At 37.1% G+C, this 20,470-nt stretch overlaps 1 protein-coding gene across 1 annotated transcript; it reads left to right on the forward strand.

The window, feature by feature from the left end:
- Positions 1-3,786: 3,786 nt before the first annotated feature.
- LOC121372149 lies at positions 3,787-18,137 on the forward strand. Its single transcript, XM_041498420.1, has 3 exons — positions 3,787-3,901; positions 4,652-4,826; positions 17,345-18,137. The coding sequence occupies exons 2-3, from the start codon at positions 4,677-4,679 to the stop codon at positions 17,465-17,467; spliced, it is 273 nt and encodes a 90-aa protein (XP_041354354.1). The 5' UTR covers positions 3,787-3,901; positions 4,652-4,676; the 3' UTR covers positions 17,468-18,137.
- Positions 18,138-20,470: the final 2,333 nt, after the last annotated feature.

Here is a 20,470-nt window from a genome sequence, read left to right on the forward strand (position 1 = left end):
ATGGTTCGCGTATCCTTGCCAAAAGAAAGTTGACTTGAATGTTTATCTTATTAAAGAATGTTAACAATTAAAGAAACGTCTAGTACGAAGAAAAGGTTAAAGTTTTGTTTTGTTTAACGACACCACTAGAGCACATTGATTTATTATAATCGGCTATTGGATGTCAAACATTTGGTAATTCTGACATATAGTCTCAGTCTCCGTCTTTTTTTCATTAGTAGCAAAGTATCCTTTATATGCACTTTCCCACAGACAGGACAACACATACCACGGCCTCTGATATACCACTCGTGGTGTAGTACGAAGAAAGACGAACGACAGCCCCCCCCCCCCCCCCCCCACACACACATACTATACTATATTGTTAAAAGGTATTAAAACCAGCAGTATTTATCAATTAAACATAAGTTTAAAGGGACATTCCTGAATTTGCTGCATGGTAAGATGTTTCCGACTAATAAAATACTTCTATGATTAAACTTACATATTAAATATATTTTCTTTTTTAGAATATCAGTGTCTGTATATTCAATTTGTTTCTGGCCGTCTTAATATTTGTAAGAAGCCCAAAAAAGGAAATAAAATGAAATGTAACCGAGTAAATATATTAGAATGACCAGAAACACGTTTAATATACAGCCACTAGTATGTTATGCAGAAAATTACAATCGTTAAAAAAGGTCTGTTAGTTGATAACATATTAAAAATTGCAGCAAACTCAGGAATGTCCCTTGAATATTTAGAAAAACCTATGATAGAAATATTTATTGTACAATCAGTTTGTGAAAATGTGAAATAGCCGATCAGTTTTAAAGATGTAAGCGATTGATTTCGAAAACGTTCAGTTCGACTTTGGAAATTTGACTATACAGTGTATTTCTTTTAGGACACTATTACTTCAGTATCGACTATGTGGGATGGTGCGTATAAAATATCCCTTGCTACTAATGGAAAAATGTAACGGGTTTCCTCTCTATGACTATATGTCTAAATTACCAAATGTTTGATATCCAATAACCGATGATTAATAAATCAATGTGCTCTAGTGGTGTCGTTAAACAAAACAATCTTATTTTTCTTTTAGGATATTAAGGCTGCAGTCTCGACTATTTGTGATGTTAAATTATCTAATATTGAGAATATCTAGGCAACATTAATCTCCTTAGCTGCTTCACAGCGATTTTTCACATCTTTCCACATCCTCATAAAGACTGGATGCGGTGCGTGTGTGCTGCCCAACTGTTGCGATTGATGCGTCTGCGGCTTGCGTCTTAGGCTTATACATGATCTACAATTAGGGGCTATCCTGCCTGTGGGAAGCGCAAATAAAAGATCCCTTGCTGCTAATCGGAAAGAGTAGCCCATGTAGTGGCGACAGCGGGTTTCCTCTCAAACTCTGTGTGGTCCTTAACCATATGTCTGACGCCATATAACCGTAAATAAAACGTGTAGAGTGCGTCGTTAAATAAAACATTTCTTTCTTTGTACGTGCGACACGAACAACTGAAACAGACGGCTTCACTGCTCCAGAACAAAATGTGAGGTTCACGACGTCTGGTCCATGTTATTTTCGTTTCATTATTTACTACTTTCTAGTCATTGAGTTTATTTGCCATAGAACTAATATAATAATTCAATCGACCGTAAGTGGGGTATAAGTCAGTTATACCAACACTTACTCGGTGTATCGGTAAATATCCCAATAGTTTTGGTCATGAGAACCTTATCGGCTTCTCCTCGGAGGCCCCACGACTAAAACTGTTGGGATATTCACCGATACACCTCGTAAAGTGTGGGTATAACTATTACATAAAATGTGTTGAGTACGTCGTTAAATAAAACATTTCCTGCATATGCGATTATTTCATTGCGGCTGGTCACATGCCTTTTGAAACTAATGTATTTCGATTTTTTAAAAGGGAGAGACCCTAGTTTCAGGCCATGAAAATTAACACTAAGTTTCATTAATCTATAAACATTTGAATAAAGTTACAATTGAGTGAAACATGAGTCTGTGACTTTGAAATGGTGAAATATCCTCTAAAAATGGACTAAAACTCGACTCCATAACTGTTACCTCTCAGGCGCACGTGCGTTTTTAAAAATATGAGAAATGCATTTTGTGATATTAAAAATACCAGGATGACCAAAAACGCTTCGAATGTACGGAAAGGGATAATCTAAACAATAAAATCTAAGTAAAGTATGAGTCCAGTTATCAAAAACGGCTCTAATAGTAAAAACATATGCCTTAGTGTTTAAAAACTAGGGTATGTCCCTTTAACAGGACCCGCTCGCAAGTGTCGCAATTGCCGTATGTTAGTCTTGATCAGAATGCGCTGTGATGTCGTTAAACAAATACCCCGTTTCTGACATTTATTAAGAATAATATAACAAATATTATCCTCATACTGAATATTAAAAGAGAATATTTAATAACAATGGCCATAATCGTCAAATACTATGCGTCAAATAATAATATAATATGTAACCTATTATGCTCCAAGGCGAAAACCTAGAAGCTTTGCGATATTCCACTGTTTTGCGTTATATGATGATGTAAAATATTATTATTTTTAATTATATTTCATGAATGCAGAAGACAATAAGCGACAACACACACGTTTATTAGAACCGTAGGCGTATTTGTATTAAGGGTTATTAACTGGTGTTGTAATACGGTGAGGCGAGATTGTCACTTCCAACACGATTGAGTTTCCTTTTATCTTTATGCCTCAAGAGAAACAAAGGTCCCATGTCACCAATTTATCGACGAATGAAAAATGACAATTATTAGAAGAGGGACATAAATTGGATGTGATATACTGTTAGCTAGTTCAATATCTTATTGTTTACTGCTACAACTGCTGTTGCTACTGTTGCTGCTACTATTACTACCAACACTACTACTGTTGTTACTACTACTACTACTAATAATAATAACAATAATACTGTTACTACTGCTGCTGCTACTACTACTACTACTACTACTACTACTACTACTACTACTACTACTACTACTACTACTACTACTTCTACTCCAACTGCTACTGTTACTGCTACAGCTACCACTATCACCACTACTACTACTATTACAACTACCACTACTACTATTATTATTACTACTACTACTACCACTACCACTACTATTAATGCTACTAATACTAACAATAGTAATGATGTTACTACTGCTGATACTACAACCACCACTCCTGTTGGTTCTGTACACACACACACACACACACACACACACACACACACACACAAACACACTAACACACACACAAGCAACTAATCCTTAAATAATAATTATCCAATTTGTTTTACCCACAACCTATTTTCTGTGCACTAATCTACCCCAAACCTTTCATTTCAACTCATTTTCGTGCTTATATCCAATTAAGGTTCAATTTCGCTGTCCTGAGCACACACCTCAGCTATCTGGGCTGTCTGCCCATGGACAGTGGGTTAGTTGTTAGTTGGTTAGTTGTTAGTGAGAGAGAATAGGGTGTAGTGGCCGTACACCTATCCATTGAGCCCTTAAGATCTCTCTCTGGGTTAGAGCCGGTATCGGGCTGCGAACCCTGTACCTTCCAGCCTGCAGTCCGATGGCCTAACCACGACGCCATCGAAGCCGGTACACCTTTAACCGACATGGGTACACGACAGTTATTGTTTGAAACACCGTGCAGGCTATGATTATAAAATAATTTGAATGGCAAATCCCACAGGATTAAGCATAATTATTCTCCGAAGTATTGCTGAAACTGTCTCCAGTCTGCTGTACGACACGAGAGAGACTATAGCAGTATTACGGGACAACGCTCTGTTGACGGGAGACAGCTGGAATATATCATTTTATACTGGGGAGTATCACTTTACGAAGCCCTCGTTTGAAACCGTACGTATAGTAAAGACAGTTATTTCATCATGTCTGAAATTTAATTTGCTAGACAGTTTCAGCAATATTTCAGAGAATAGTCGAATTTGCCATTCAGAGTATTTTTTAATCATAGCCTGCACGTTATTTTCAAACAATTACTTTTATGTGGACTAATCTGCGTTAAAAAATATATATGTATCAATTCCTTTTCTGAGCTTGTCTTTCTCTATATATAATAATGAAGAGTTCAGGCGCAAAACGTGATATAAACCATTTTCTTTCTAGTTTTTAGTTAAAGCCATTATTGTATGTCAGTAAGGGTTAATCGTAAGCCCGCTGATTTGCTGCAAAACGTGACTGATCCTTAGGACATTGTATTGGGTAAATCCCGTTTTTTTTAATAAAAATGCGATATACGCCAATTAAAAATATAATTTTTACTGAAAATGAAAAATGGATATATCGCGTTTTGCGCGTAAACACACACACACTAGTAGCAGCAGCAGCAGTAGTAATTGTAGTAGTAGTAGTAGCAACAGCAGTAGTAATAGTTGTAATAACACCAGCAGTATTAGTAGTAGTAGTAGTAGTAGCGGTAGTAGTAGTAGCAATAGTGGTAGTAGCGATAGTAGCGGTCGTAACATTATTATTACTACTAGTAGTAGTAGTAGTAGTGGAGATTGCGGTGATGTCGGTGATGGCAATGGTAACGATGGTGGTACTATCTTATTATCTCTTTGTATGCAGTGTGAACGTTTATATCCGCAGGTACTTATCAGCGAACCTGGACAAGATGGCCGCGAATAAAGCTCTGTGTGGACTGGTTGCCTTCATGCTGGCCGGTATGGTCATCTCGACGCCTGTACATCCGGGTATCAGTCTGACGGACATGAGCGCAGACAACGCCTGTCTGTTCGTCTGTAACATCTGCTTTGATGGACACGTAAGTTGATGTCTAGACAATAGGGAAGGGGCGATTCCCAAAGCGTACGTGGACGTGGACATATTACTTTAGAACAGTAGACATGCATTTTTCATGTTAACGTTTTCCTCTCTGTGTGTGGCGGTACGTAGGCCAGTGGTACAGCGTTCGCTTGATGCGCGGTCGGTTTGTGATCGATCCCAGTCGGTGGGTCCGTGGGGCTATTTCTCGATCCAGCTACTGCACCACGACTGATATATCAAATGCCGTGGTATGTGCTATCATCTATGTGGGTATGGTGCATATAAAAAAAATAAAAAATAAAAACAAAAACAAAAACCCCACCTTGCTACTAACGGAAAAAAAGTAGCAGGTTTCCTTTCTAAGACTATAATTATGTCCAAATTACCAAATGTTTGACATCCAATAGCCGATTATTAATAAATCAATGTGCTCTAGTGGTGTCGTTAAACAAAACAAACTATCTCTGTGTTGCAAGTTGCTACAAACATAATTGTATATAAACGGTACTTTAGTTGCTTTTGAAGTGGGATCTATGTAATGCTAGCATCAGACTATCGACTGTCACGGCGGAGTTGGACAACTCGACAGTTGCGTTGTAATTTCTTCCACTCCCAACTTTCGACGGAAAGAAAGAAATGTTTTGTTTAACGACGCACTCAACACATTTTATTTACGGTTATATGGCGTCAGACATATGGTTAAGGACCACACAGATTTTGAGAGGAAACCCGCTGTCGCCACTTCATGGGCTACTCTTTCCGATTAGCAGTAAGGGATCTTTTATTTGCGCTTCCCACAGGCAGGATAGCACAAACCATGGTCTTTGTTGAACCAGTTATGGATCACTGGTCGGTGCAAGTGGTTTACACCTACGCATTGAGCATTGCGGAGCACTCACTCAGGGTTTGGAGTCGGTATCTGGATTAAAAATCCCATGCCTCGATTGGGATCCGAACCCAATACCTACCAGCCTGTTGACCGATGGCCTAACCACGACGCCACCGAGGCCGGTAAAAACAACTTTCGACGGATGCGCTCAGATGAACATCGTATGAGTTGTATACGATGAGAATCGAGTTGTAAGAGTGCTCGACTATTAACTTGGCAGTCATAGAAGTCGTGATATCGTCAGAGAATTGGCGTGACAGTTAGTAGGTCTGAGACTAACATACGGAAGTGGAATTTATTATGTGATATGTCAGTTTAAGAATGTTCCAAGAATCTCGAAGGTGCGAACGGAGCAAGAAATCTATTTGATTTTGTAATAAAATTGTACTTTAAAAACAAAAAACAAAACACAATATTGTATTCATAACAGTACTCACTATATTATGAGGTAACCAAAATCTGTGTACGTGTACACTTCGCGATATACCTACATACATGTGCAAGATGGGAATCGCAACATCTCTATTACTATTTATGTATTACTGTATGTGAGGCAATGAAAAAAAAGCAACACGGTAAACAACAAAAATAATTTGAAATGTTTAGACAGATAAAAGCTTGGTTACTGAACCATTTACAGTTTATTTCACATAGTCGTATGTCTCAAAGGGTAGCGTGTATTCCGTCATATCCCCTTTAAGCTAGCGGCACATATGTCCGTAAAACTGATCTGTTAAACCATGAAAAATTTATCTGAAATCATTTCCGTAAAACCATGATTATGGAGGATAACATTGAACGCTTCCACACAATTTAACATCAATGAGACCAAGTGAAAACTGATTATATTATGTTCTAAACTACAGGAATACATAAAACATGCAAGTATGCAAAGACAACCTCACACAGTGCTAATTGCGATCTTTACAGTTAAGCGATAACAATTTCCCAGCAGTTGTTTATCCCAGGGCCGAAACTACAAACCTACAATTCTTAAAGAGACATTCCCGAGTTTGCTGCATTGTAAGATGTTTCCGACTAATAAAATATTTCTACGATTAAACTTACATATTAAATATAGTTTCTTGTTTAGAATATCAGTGTCTGTATATTCAATGTGTTTCTGGTCGTCTTAATATTTGGAAGAAGCCCCAATTGGTTTTTAAAATATATTTTAGGAAATAAAATGAAAATTAACCTAGTACAAATATTAGAACGATCAGAAACACATTTAATATACAGCCACTAATATTCTAAACAAGAAAATATATTTAATATGTAAGTTTAATCGTAGAAATATTTTATTATATCTGAAAACATTGCAGCAAACTCGGGAATGTCACTTTAATACCGGGTCATCGCCAAAATGACGTCATAATATGAGAATCCTTTCTCCGTTAAAGGCGACGCCACACGACACGAGTGCTTCGTACGATAACCACGAGACTAGCCGATTGACAAGACAATATCAAGATTTCATCGGTTGCTCGGTTATTCTCGTGAATAGCCTCATACGAGTCACTCGTATTGTGTAGCGTCGTCTTTTTGGAACATTTTCGAGCACTGTTCAAAACGTGCCGCAATCAAATCCGACAAAACAAAAACAAACAAAAAAAGGATTGTTAACTGGCGTTTCTTGCACACCTGCTGGTGAGAACACCATGCGTTATTTTTGATAACACATATTTGTTTACACACGTACGTGTGTTAACAATTTCAAGACATACCACTGGCTGCTCCTAGGTGATGACCAGGTCACCAGTGCCACACGTCCAGTAAAAAACCCACACAAAAAACAAACAACAACAGCACGGTTGAAATCGATTACACTGTGACGTATAGGTAACCTGGCAATCATGTGTCTGTGACGTGTAAGTCAGCTGCAACGGCTGTAAATAACTTTTAGTCGAAAAAGATGTTATAATTTGCTTAAAACCTGTTTGAAATAGAATACTACATTCGTGTCCGTTAGGTACCATTTTAAAACAACTCGTTGTGAGATAAATGGTATCTAACGGCCACTCATGTATTATTCTCGATATATGTCTTCAGCTTTAGTTGTATTCTATTACTTGGCGTAAGCGTTGGCTTACATTATAATTAGACCTTAGACAGCGTGGTCTGTACATACCTTAGATATGTTTACTATGTGACGAATTTTGTCAAGTTTGTTAAGTTTGCAATAATAATAATAATAATAATAATAATAATAATAAGTCAAGTTTGCAATAATAATAATAATAATAATAATAATAATAATAATTTATCCAGATTTTATTTTTGAAAACAACACGAGAATGGAAGATCGCCCTCTTCGAAATGTCAAGGGGTGGTCTCACACTTCTAATTTATTAATGTAGAGAGTATAAGGAGAATCCGGAGAGGGCGCCCACTCTCAAATATGCTACAGGGGAGATAATAGTAGAGGTCCACTTGTTGGGACGGTGTAAACGTCAGTTATAAGTCAACCGATGGCGACCGATTCTGTCACTGATCACCCTCTACCACACGACATGCCCACGAAATCAGAATACTTAAATATCCAAGGGACCCGCACCATACAAAATTGTCCGTTTTTAATTTGTCTACATGGCGAAGGCACTATATTACTGTGCTCTGAATTTTTGCGAAATACATTTCCGGCACCCACCCCTTCATTTTAGGTACGACCCTGATGTTCTACAATCTGCTTTATAGAGAAGTTCGGGGGGGGGGGGGGGGGAAATGTAGTTTAAACAAGCGTTATGAGGGGTCTACTATATTGCAATTGCGATTCGTTGTCTAGAGTTTGAGATCCGCTGCCACAACATAATCACCAACGGTTTTTCTTAAAGGGACATTCCCGAGTTTGCTGCATTGTAAGATGTTTCCGACTAATAAAATATTTCTACGATTAAACTTACATATTCAATATATTTTCTTGTTTATAATATCAGTGTCTGTATATTCTATGTGTTTCTGGTCGTCTTAATATTTGTAAGAAGCACAAACTAGATTTTGTCTTCAAATAATTTCGTACATACGAAAAAATAGTTTTTAGGAAATAAATTGAAATTTAACCTAGTACCAATATTATAACGATCAGAAACACGTTTAATATACAGACACTAATATTTTATGCAGAAAAATATATTTCATATGTAATTACAGTCGTCAAAAAGTCTCTGCTAGTCGATAACATCTTAAAAATTGCAGCAAACTTAGGAATGTCCCTTTAAGATGAAACTTCCCTATCTGAATGACAAAATCATTAACACATGTATTCTCGTGTCTCTGCACAAAGCAGACTTCAAAGGTTGTTTCGACAAGGCCGTAACGGTACATGTTTTCTCCGGCAGGTGATTTTTTCTGTACGCTGTCACAGGAGGATGTACCATTCAAACGTCGTCATTAGGAAGCAAGGAAATGTTTTATTTAACGACGCACTCAACACATTTTATTTACGGTTATATGGCGTGGGACATATGGTTAAGGACAACACAGATATTGAGAGAGGAAACCGCCTGTCGTCACTCCGTGGGCTACTCTTTTCGATTAGCTGCAAGGGTCGTCATTAGGAAGACTGAACTTCCCCAGATTGATCGGACCAGATTACACATGCACAGTACATGTAATATATCAGTCGTGGGGAATTGGTTGGAATGGGAAAAAAAGCCAAGTACATGTAGTTACGTCTCAGAAATCACACGGGGCCAGCCTGTACACGCCGATCCTTTCACCGCTGCAAAGTTAAAGTCGACCCATTTTGATCAATTGTCGTTCAGGCCAGCGTCACTAAGTCTAAAGTAAAAAATTTGTTTTGTTTAACGACACCTCTAGAGCACATTGATTTATGAATCATCGGCTATTGGATGTCAAACATTTGGTAATTTTGATGTATACTTTTAGAGAGAAAACGTGTTACATTTTTCCATTAGTAGCAAGGGATCTTTTAAATGAGCCATCCGACAGACAGGATAGCACATACCACGGACTTTGATATACTAATCGCGGTGCACTGGCTGGAGCGAGAAATAGCCTGATGGGCCAATCGACGGGGATCGATCATAGACCGACCGCGCATCAAGCGAACGCTCTAAGCAAAGAACGAGATGGTATTTAGCTTAGTCGGTAAACACTCGATGGTGGTGCTCGGGTCGTAAGATCGAATCTCATTGGCGGACCCATTTTATTGTTTTTTCCCAACCAGTGCCCAGCAAGACTGGTACATCCATCAGAGGCCGCAGTATTTGATATCATGTTTGTAGGAATTTGCATATACATGCTGCTAATGAAAAACACGTAGGTGGTTTAGTCTAAAGACTACGTCAAAGTGTTTTGGGCTTTGTTTGTTTAACGATACCACTAGAGCACATTGATTTATTAATCATCGGCTATTGGATGTTAAAAACACTTGGGAATTCTGACAGTCTTAGATAGAAAATCCGTTACCTTTTTTTCCCCATTAGAAGCAAGAAATACCCTATTTGACATCTAATAGCCGATGGTTAATCAATCAATGCGCAGAAGTGATGTCGCTAAACAATACAAACCTTAACTTTGAAACATATGTCGTAATTTCGGCTATTTACTCTATTTCGGACCATGATGTATAAGCCAATGGAAGGTGATCGGTTATTCTGCTACCACTGAACGCAATGCAATTGTTCTGCACATCCCCACGGGTGGACCTGATCAGAATGGTCTATGTTAATATCAACCGTTTCATCTTTCTAATTTATTCATCAATAGTGTTGCGTAGTTAGTAACAATACGCCCACGAGGAGCGCAGATGCCCTGATGTACATACATAAATAATAGTATGACGCACACTAACACTGGGTGATTCATCAGTGGAATAGTACAACCTGCTTAGGGATTTCCACACGTAATATAATACCGCTAACAAATATTGTTATCACGGTCTAAATACATTATTGACATCCACTTCTGAATGAGCTAGTGTGATGTTTTTCTTTGTGTGATTGTGTGTGTGTGTGTGTGTGTTTGTGTGTGTGTGTGTGTGTGTGTGTGTGTGTGTGTGTGTGTGTGTGTGTGTGTATGTGTGTGTGTGTGTGTCATATATTGTGTTGTCAATGATTGCAAATGATTACAATTTTAATAACATACTGATTCATTTTTACTCACATCTATCTTGAATTATGCATCAAGAACTTTGCTTTAACGGTTTATATACTATTTTAATAATGTCTAATTCTCAACTATTTTGGGTAAGATACTGGTAATAACAATCACAGAGCAATCCGTGTATATCTGTTTGCTTGATTTATTAATCAGTCGCTTTTGGATGTTAAACATATGAAATACAGTCTTAGAAAGAAAACCTGCTACATTTGACCCCTGCGATATAAAATCCTATGCCATAAAAACAGTATGAAATAATAAATAATTATTTAGCCGTTAATTGTAAACCATACAATGAAAACCCTCTAAACTGGACACCCATTCCTGTTATAAGGGTACCGTTATGTATGCATGTATGTATGTATGTATGTATGTATTGATGTATGAATATCTATATATTGCATATATGTCGAGGTTGACTGTTCCATACATAGATATTAACACACTGGCGCAGGGGATAATTAAATCCTTTCTGGCCTCACAAATTGTCCCGTGCCGTTGCTGGGACTCGAACCTACGGCACCGAATCGCCCGCAACTTACAGACTTGGCACGATACGTTCTGAGCTATCCAGACATCCATAAAAAGGATGCTGTTTAACTCAACCATATGCATGGGGCCGACATGCTACGCGGTCGATTCCGCTTACGTGCATGACACATTGGGCAAACTCGGCACTGGCTAGTATGTATTGATGTATGAATATCTATATATTGTATGTTTGTCGTCGTTGACTATTACATACATAGATATTAACGCACTGGCGCATGGGATAATTAAATCATTTCTGGCTTCACAAATTGTCCCATATATGTATGTATGTAAGCCTGTGGATGTGTGTGTGCGTGCGTCCACATGCCCGTAGGAACGATATCTGGAGTGGGGTAATACTCTCTAGTGAAGTGGGCATGGTCTCTATTGTGTGCGTATTTACTGGTCGAATCGTTCAAGTTAGGCCTCATAGGATCCTGTCGTTTTGGGTTATAGGTTTTGTAAATATGTTAACAAAGTTTTCCATTAAATAATGTAAAATATCAGCTAATTTGGCAGTCACGTTAACATTATACTAGATTAAGTTGGAGAATGCACTCCAAATTGTGAATTAATGAAAAGGAATTAACGAGACTTGTTAGGACCAGCTAATAGTTTTGTTTTCACGAATACACTATGGCGTGCATTCTCTACTGCAGGATAGCACATACCACGGTCTTTTATATACAAGTGGTGGTGCACTGAGTGGAACGATATATAGCTCAATGGATCCACCGATGAGGATCGATCCTAAACCAACAGCGTGCATAACATTATGGTACCTATGTTTGCATACATTCGTGTTCGAGCGCCCGTTGACACTCGCTGCAGTACGATATACACTGACCATAGGTATTAGATAGTATATTATATTTCCAACAATTGCATATACAAAACTTCACACACGTTGTTTTCGCTGTTTATTGTCCGAATTTATTTTGCGAAACAGTATATATCGCGAGACCCAGTAGCAGTTGAGTGGTACGTTTTTGCGCAAAACAAACGACTGCAATAAAATAGAAAGCGAAAACAACGTATGTGAGTTTTGTATATTTTTATTGCATGCCTTATTTTATTTTATTACAAAAACGGCATTTAATTTTGTTTTTAATAATTTATCGTCGTAGCTACACTTTCTTAAATTTATAATCAATACTCGTGGATTTGCTCATAAGCGTACGAGACAGGGGTGCAGGTAGGGGGAGAAAACCATCAAATTCGGGCAAATACGATAGAGAAATTCGGGCAAAATTAGCTAGATTGAAACGTTTTCACCATGTATTTCCATCATTCTACCAACAATATTAGTTGTTATCCATATCAAAATGCTCAATGAGTCGTATTCAACCATATATAACTGTTTGGCAGTAATGGTAATATAAATAAATGTTGTTATCTAGATTCGAGTATTTTTATTCGGGCAAAAATCAATCTGCCTCTCCTACAAAAATGGGAGTCCGCACGCCTCTGGATTTGCTTAACGTAAAGAATCATACTCTGAGGCAATTTTGCAAGTCATGATGTCGATAGATGTCTCGTTGATCTCAACACTAATTGGTATTTGTCGTCTAAATTACAGCAGCCAGCGATCTACAATGTTGAGGTTTTCTGTCAATATTTCAAGTGCCTAAAACGAGAAGGTGGAAAACTTCAACAAAGCACTACATGGTCTCATGGTTAACATTATTCCACTGTCTGATACCAAACACAACATGTTTAAAGATGATGGTGTTCACCAGGATCACATTGGTCTTCTGTGTCTCGTCAACATCACAAAAACACCCTAAATCAACTGCTTGGGCTTCTTGCTTACGCTGATTAGAACCAAAGCACCAATTTTCTCAAATCAGGAAAGAAGTAGTTCTTCTAAGAGACATTAACACTGGAATCATAAAACATGGTCAGGCCGTGATCATTCAAAACGTCACCAAAAAAGCTAATATCTCAACCACCATTACCAACTTCATCCATAGCCTTGAAACGTTATTCAATAACATTGACAGGCGGGAAATTGAATTAAAATTAGCAGTTAACAGGGCTTGTAGATTATGGATTAGATTACTTTCAAATATGAACCAGCAATTTACAAGATACACTTTATGACTTTAGTCAAAAGATTTTATATAACTCTTTATGTATTTTAATCATAATGGGCCGAATTTACAAAGCCTGGTTTAAGGTTACACGCGTGTAACTACATACATTTACAAAGCTTGGTTTAAGGTTACACGCGTGTAACTACATACATCTACAAAGCCTGGTTTACGGTTACACGCGTGTAACTACATACATCTACAAAGCCTGGTTTAAGGTTACACGCGTGTAACTACATACATTTACAATGCATAAACACCTCCGTTTAAAAAAAACAGGCTTTGAAAATTCGGCCCATTGTGTTCGAGTTTATTAATGTGTTGATTATATGTTTCCTGTGTGTTATTTGGTAAACAGAATTCATTTGACTTTAGTGATATAATAAGATATTTCATAAACATATCCATTTTGTTTTGGAATATAGGTGGAGCTTATAAATTTTTTGGCGGCTAGCGGATTTGCAAACTAGATGATGCACACTTTTTAAATCTGACATTATCTGTTTTGCAGAAACACATTGTGGTGAAAGTGATTCTTTATCTTTTCCAGGTTACTGTATGTTCAGACCAAAATCTATTAATGCATTCTGTAACTTTGGAGGCATGGTAGTTTCTGTTCGGTAGGATACACGAGCTGGTATTAAGCAAATGTCTTTCATATTATATTGATAGAGACATTTTCAAACCGTGGGATAAATTGCGATCTGGACCGGAACATTTAATTGGGGAATTCCCTTTTTATTTTTCCTGGAGTTAGCGCCTTTTTGTTACTTACTCGTACGTCATATATGATTTACAAATTACGACGCATCGTAATTGAAACATTACACAAGATTTCCACAAAGATTGATTCTTAACGTTAAGTACATGCATGAAAGGAGTATTGATAATAATAGATTTAAGAAATATTTAGTGCAGTTATGACGTTAAAGTGAAAAAGAAAAAAAACAGAAAAAAAGTATGTAATAAATACAGAATTTCACATACGATGTTTTTGCTTCCTGTTTATTGTACTTGTATATTTTGCGCAAAACCATATAAATGTTCTTGCGCACCCCCCACCTCCCCCCCAAAAAAAATATAAAAATAAAAAAATAAAATAAAATAAAAATAAAATAAAATAAAATAAAATAAAATAAATAAATAAAAATAAAAATAAGTGCAATAAATAGGAAGCAAAAACAACAACTGTGTAGTTCTGTATTTATTTACCGTATTAGTTGTAATCCAATGTGTTTCTGGCCGTGCCGATGTTTATAGTAGCTCAAAATGTATTTTATTCCAGACAGAAAATACATGTATAGTATGTATCGCGATACAGCTTCCCTAAATCGATGCATCGTATTGCGAACCTTGTATCGCGATGCCATGCTATAGGGTCATATTGTTACTCTGTGCATATAGACATACTATTTTAATATCACCTGCATGTTCCCAGTGGGGTAGAGATTTATTGCACATGTACTTTACTTTGTGGTATGCGACGCAATGTCTTTTCAAAATTACTCACAAAATACGCTTCACTGCTAATATTGCTAATTGTTGCAGTACAAAACCCAATTATGGTTTGATAACCGCTGAGGAACAATGATTTTACAGTGTTGTTAATAAGACAACATGTATTATTGAGCCAATAAAATTTAGTTGGGTGATTCATTTCCGCCTTAGTCCACTTCCTACGTACTTCAGAAATACTACTATTACTACCACCACCTACTACGAGGCGACAGCGGGTTTCATCTCTGACTCTTGGTCAAGTGACAAAATAACTATATTAGTCATCCAAATAGCCGTAATTTCCAATAATGGTATGCCGAGGTGCCGCTAAAACGTTTTCCCCTTCTTTTGATTAAAAACAACAACAATCACCGTGAACTCTGTACAGGTTTTCTGGTATGCTGTGATGCCCACTAATAACCAACTATTATTCCATAATTGTGTTGACAGGAAACACGTTACTTGTGTACTGCCTCGGGACAGCTCCGGTAAGAGTTCATAATTATTGTTTGTGTCAGCGTAGAGATTAAAACAGCAACAGTAAATAACGGACGAATGAATATGCACGTAATGCAGTATGCTGTAGCGGTAATATTTTAAAGGGACATTCCTGACTTTGCTGCATCGTAAGATGTTTCCGACTAATAAAATATATTCCTGATTCAACTTACATATTAAATCTATTTTCTTGTTTAGAATGTGAGTGTTTGTATATTCAAAGTGTTTCTGGTCGTCTTAATATTTGTAAGAAGCCCAAACTGGATTTAGTTTTCAAATAATTTCGTACGTACGGAAAAAATATATTTTAGGAAATAAAATCAAATTAACCTAGTATAAATATTAAAACGACCAGAAACACGTTTAATATACAGCCACTAATATTTTATGCAGAAAAATATATTTGATATGTAATTACAATCGTTAAAAACTCTGTTAGTGGATAACATCTTAAAGGGACATTCCTGAGTTTGCTGCAGTTTTTAACATGTTATCGACTAACAGAGACTTTTTGACCAGAAACACTTTGAATATACAGACACTGATATTCTAAACCAGAAAATATATTTAATATGTAAGTTTAATCGTAGAAATATTTTATTAGTCGGAAACATCTTACAATACAGCAAACTCGGGAATGTCCCTTTAAAAATTGCAGCAAACTCAGGACTGTCCCTTTAAACACAGTGTGCTCGTATTATTGCTGGCTATTGCGAATGCACTTTGTTAATAATTGCTAGTTGAGTTAAGTATTTAATTGCAAAGTAGTGGTTAAGCTGTATGTCAGTTGTAGGCCTATGGACTAGAACAAATCCAAGTAGGTTTCCTCCGTTGCCAAAGTGATCACATCGTTTAACAAGCTTTATTATTTTTGATTTTAGTTTATGGCGAAGTAGTTGTAGTTGTTGTAATAGTGGTGGTAATAGTAGTAGTTGTAATAATACTAGTAGGAAGGAAGAACGAAAATATTTTAGTTAACGACGCACTCAACACATTTTAATTGCGATTATATGGCGTCAGACATATGATTGAGGACCACACATATATTGAGAGAGAATACGCGCTGTCGCCACTTCATGGGCTACTCTTTTCGATTAGCAACAAGGGATTTTGTTTTCTAAGCACCATCCCAAGATAGTTCATACCACAGCCTTTGTTACACCAGTTGTGGAGCACTGGGTGGAACGTGAAATAGCCCAATGGGAAAACTGACGGGGATTGATCCTAGACCGACCGCGCGAATGTTTTACCACTGGCTACGTCCCGCCCATGTAATAGTAGTAGTTGCAATAGTAATAGTAGGAGTGGTAGTGACGGAGATATATATTCATTTCTCACAGCGTTACGGTGGCGTCTTGGTTAAGCCATCGGTCTACAGGCTGGAAGATAATGGGTTCGGATCCCAGTCGAGGCATGGCATTTTTAATCCAGATACCGACTCCAAACGCTGAGTGAGTGCTCCGCAAGGCTCAATGGGTAGGTGTAAACCACTTGCACCGACCAGTGATCCATAACTGGTTCAACAAAGGCCATGGTTTGTGCTATCCTGCCCGTGGGAAGCGCAAATAAAAGATCCCTTGCTGCTAATCGGAAAGAGTAGCCGATGTAGTGGCGACAGCGGGTTTCCTCTCAAAATCTGTGTGGTCCTTAACCATATGTCTGACGCCATATAACCGTAAATAAAATGTGTTGAGTGCGTCGTTAAATAAAACATTTCTTTCTTTTTCTCACAGAGTTATGGCCGTTGAACATAGGATATACGAAAATGTGCTGGACCCGGCAGGGGACATGCATTCCTTTAGGTGTACTCTCAGAATGTTTGTCGTTGTAGTAGTTGTTGCTGCCGTTTCGTCTGTTCACCTTTGTCTTTGTTTTGTCTTGCAGTTTGACCTCATGATGACCTGCGCCAACAAAATCTGCAGACCCGGAATGAACGGCCTGGGATTCATCTGGGTGGGACACCACTGCAAGAACTACAACCTCATGGAGAAATATATGACGAAATGACTAGTTTTCAAAGAACATAACACTGTGTACAATTACATACATCCCATCAGAAACCATTTCAAAGCTCTGTTCAGTCACTTTTCAAAACTCGGCAGCATTTTTAACATAGACGGCAAAAGTTCGTAAACACTAATATTGCAGGCGATTCAACGAAACGAAAATAAATAAATAAATAAATACCACTTTTGAATATTTTTAGTTCTTTTGTAACGTAGAACCACACATTACACTACACACCTGCGAAAATTTATTTAACTTTTTTGTTACATTTGAAAACAAAAACGCATATGGGCAAGAAATGTATTTTGGTGTTATCTATGGATTTCAGCAGACAGTTTATTTCCTTTTTTCTAGGAACCATGTAACAATACGATGTATTGAAATTAACACCATTATTTTGAAACGTAACACGCAGGTGTACAAAATAAAGATGGGTGCTTCGTAATCTTGTGGACTGTTGTTATAAAGAGACACACCATTCTGTCTCAAATCACGTGTAATGAAGAATTCAGAAAACGTCGACCTGAAACATGATACAAGTATGTGTCACATCGGGTGTCTCCTTAAGCATTGTTCCAGAATATCCATTTTTAGAAACAAAAGACAATAAACATCCAGTTTTGTAGTAACATAACATGACACTTTGTTAATAAAATATTTCCAAAAAATATATTCATATTCCTTTTTTTTAATGGTTGTTGTGTTAACTGTTTTGTTGTAGTTTTTGTTTTATTTTTAGTATTAGATGACTCGTTTTAATGTGGATATAACTGATTAACGGAGAATCGCGCATTTCCATGAGGAAGGTGATTGTAGAAGCCCAATATCGATGGCTGCCGAAATGTTGGACAATTATTTAACAGAAGTCTTGAAAATATTTAATTGGCAGTATTGTCCATGGCACTGATTAGTGTTGAATATGATGACGATGATGATTATGATAATGATGATGATTATGATGGGAATGTAATTGATGTTGGTTGTGGTGACGATGATGGTGATGATGATGATGACGATGAAGATGGTGATGATGACGGTGGTGATGATGATTACGATAGGAATGTAATTTACTTTAGATCGGTGCAGGCACTGTGATACGAATATTTGCAGTCTGTTTGGAGTCTTACAGTTTGTTTGGCTTAACGACACCACTAGAACGTATTGCTCTTTTAATCATCAGCTATCGAATGTTAAACATTTTGACATATAGTCGTAGAGACGAATCCCACATTTTTTCAATTAGTAACAAGGGATTTTTTATTTGCTCCATATCATAGATAGGATAGTATACCACGACCTTTGATATATCAGTCGAGGTCCACTGGCTGGAACGAGAAATAGGGCAATGGGTTCATAGATAGGGATCGACCCCAGACCGATCACACATTGGGCGAGCGCTTTACCGCTGGGCTACTTCCCGCCCGCTATTATCAAAACAAATGCGATGGGGGAAAAAGAAGACATTTTAGTATTATTTAACGACACACTCAACACATTTCTAAGAACTGTTATATGGCGTCGAACATACAGATAACATAGTACATACCACGGCCTTTGTTACACCAGTTGTGGAGTACTGGCTGGAACGAGAAATAGCCCGATGGGCTCACCGATGCGCATCATATCTAAATAAAAGGCATGTACATTACTCTAACTTACAATGGAAACACAGACAGGCGGCGTTGTGGACATCCGGTGTTAGTACGTCAAATAATTTCTGGACGATTTATGTATCATTTCACGTGTGGATATTACAGCTTATTATGACCATTTTGAGTGCATTGTTATATATTTCTTGTAGTTTAGAGAAATGTTTTTTTTTAATAATTAATAATAATAATAGAATGGAAGTAAATTTTAATGGCAATATAGCGTTTGGTCGCTGTTCAGATAAGTATTACTATATATGAAATTTTATATTATTTTGCCTTCTTTCTTTTTTTATTTTTTTACAAAACACGGTATTTATTGACAAAAGATTCAAAGTTTATGTTCAGGGGAGTAGGCTGGGGTGGGGGGGGGTGGGGGTGGGGGGTTCGGTTTCAGAACTAAAACATACAGGTTTATACATATGGAGTTTCTGGTGGCGCAAAAACAAAATAGAAAAAATCCACTTGGTTCATTTTAAATAACTAGTGAACAATACCTACTGAATTTGTAAACAAACAGCTTATTAAATAATATGTTTGATATCATGAAATATAGCATTAATACATTATGTTAGAGTAGAAGTGGTTTTAAAAAGAATTAGCCATAAGGTGCAGAAAATTACTTATTTTTTGTTTTGTAAAATTTCTTATATGGGAAACATAACGTCTATACTACTTGGATTCATTTTATAAATATTTAATTATTTTTTTAAATAATTATTTTTCGATTCAATTATGCTTGTGACATGTCAAAGAAATACACACTTTAAACAAATTGCATTTTTAAAAATTATTATTATTATTATTATTATTATTATTATTATTATTATTATTGTCTTGTCCTTCTGACCAGTTAGCATCAATGCATATATAATGCTAGGTTCAGAATATCAACTGTCACGATGAAGCTGACCAACTCGACGGTTGCGTTGTAATTTCCAAACCTCCCGACTTACGATTAAAGTAACAACTAATGGGTTATACGACGAGATCGAGTGGTAATTGGGCTCAGTTAACTAATTGGACAACTTTCTGCTGACAGTTGGTAGCTTGATCTAGCATTGCACCATACCACAACCGTCGGTTTGCGATCGATCCCCAACTGGTGTAACAAAGGCCATAGCATACATTATACTGCATGTGTGATAATGCATATAAAAAATCCTTTGCTGCTAGTTAATCAAAAAGAGTTTCCTCTCTAATTTTCTTTGTGGTCCTTAAATAAAACACTTCTTTCATTCTTTGCATACCACAGTTTTTGAGTGCACCACAACTAGTCAAAGGCCATGGTACGTGCTTTCCTCTCTATGGAAAAGTGTATATAAATTATCCCTGGCTGTATTAGGAGAGCGGG

The sequence above is a fragment of the Gigantopelta aegis genome, chromosome 4 (genome assembly GCF_016097555.1).
Source record: "Gigantopelta aegis isolate Gae_Host chromosome 4, Gae_host_genome, whole genome shotgun sequence".
NCBI classification, from domain to species: Eukaryota; Metazoa; Mollusca; class Gastropoda; order Neomphalida; family Peltospiridae; genus Gigantopelta; species Gigantopelta aegis.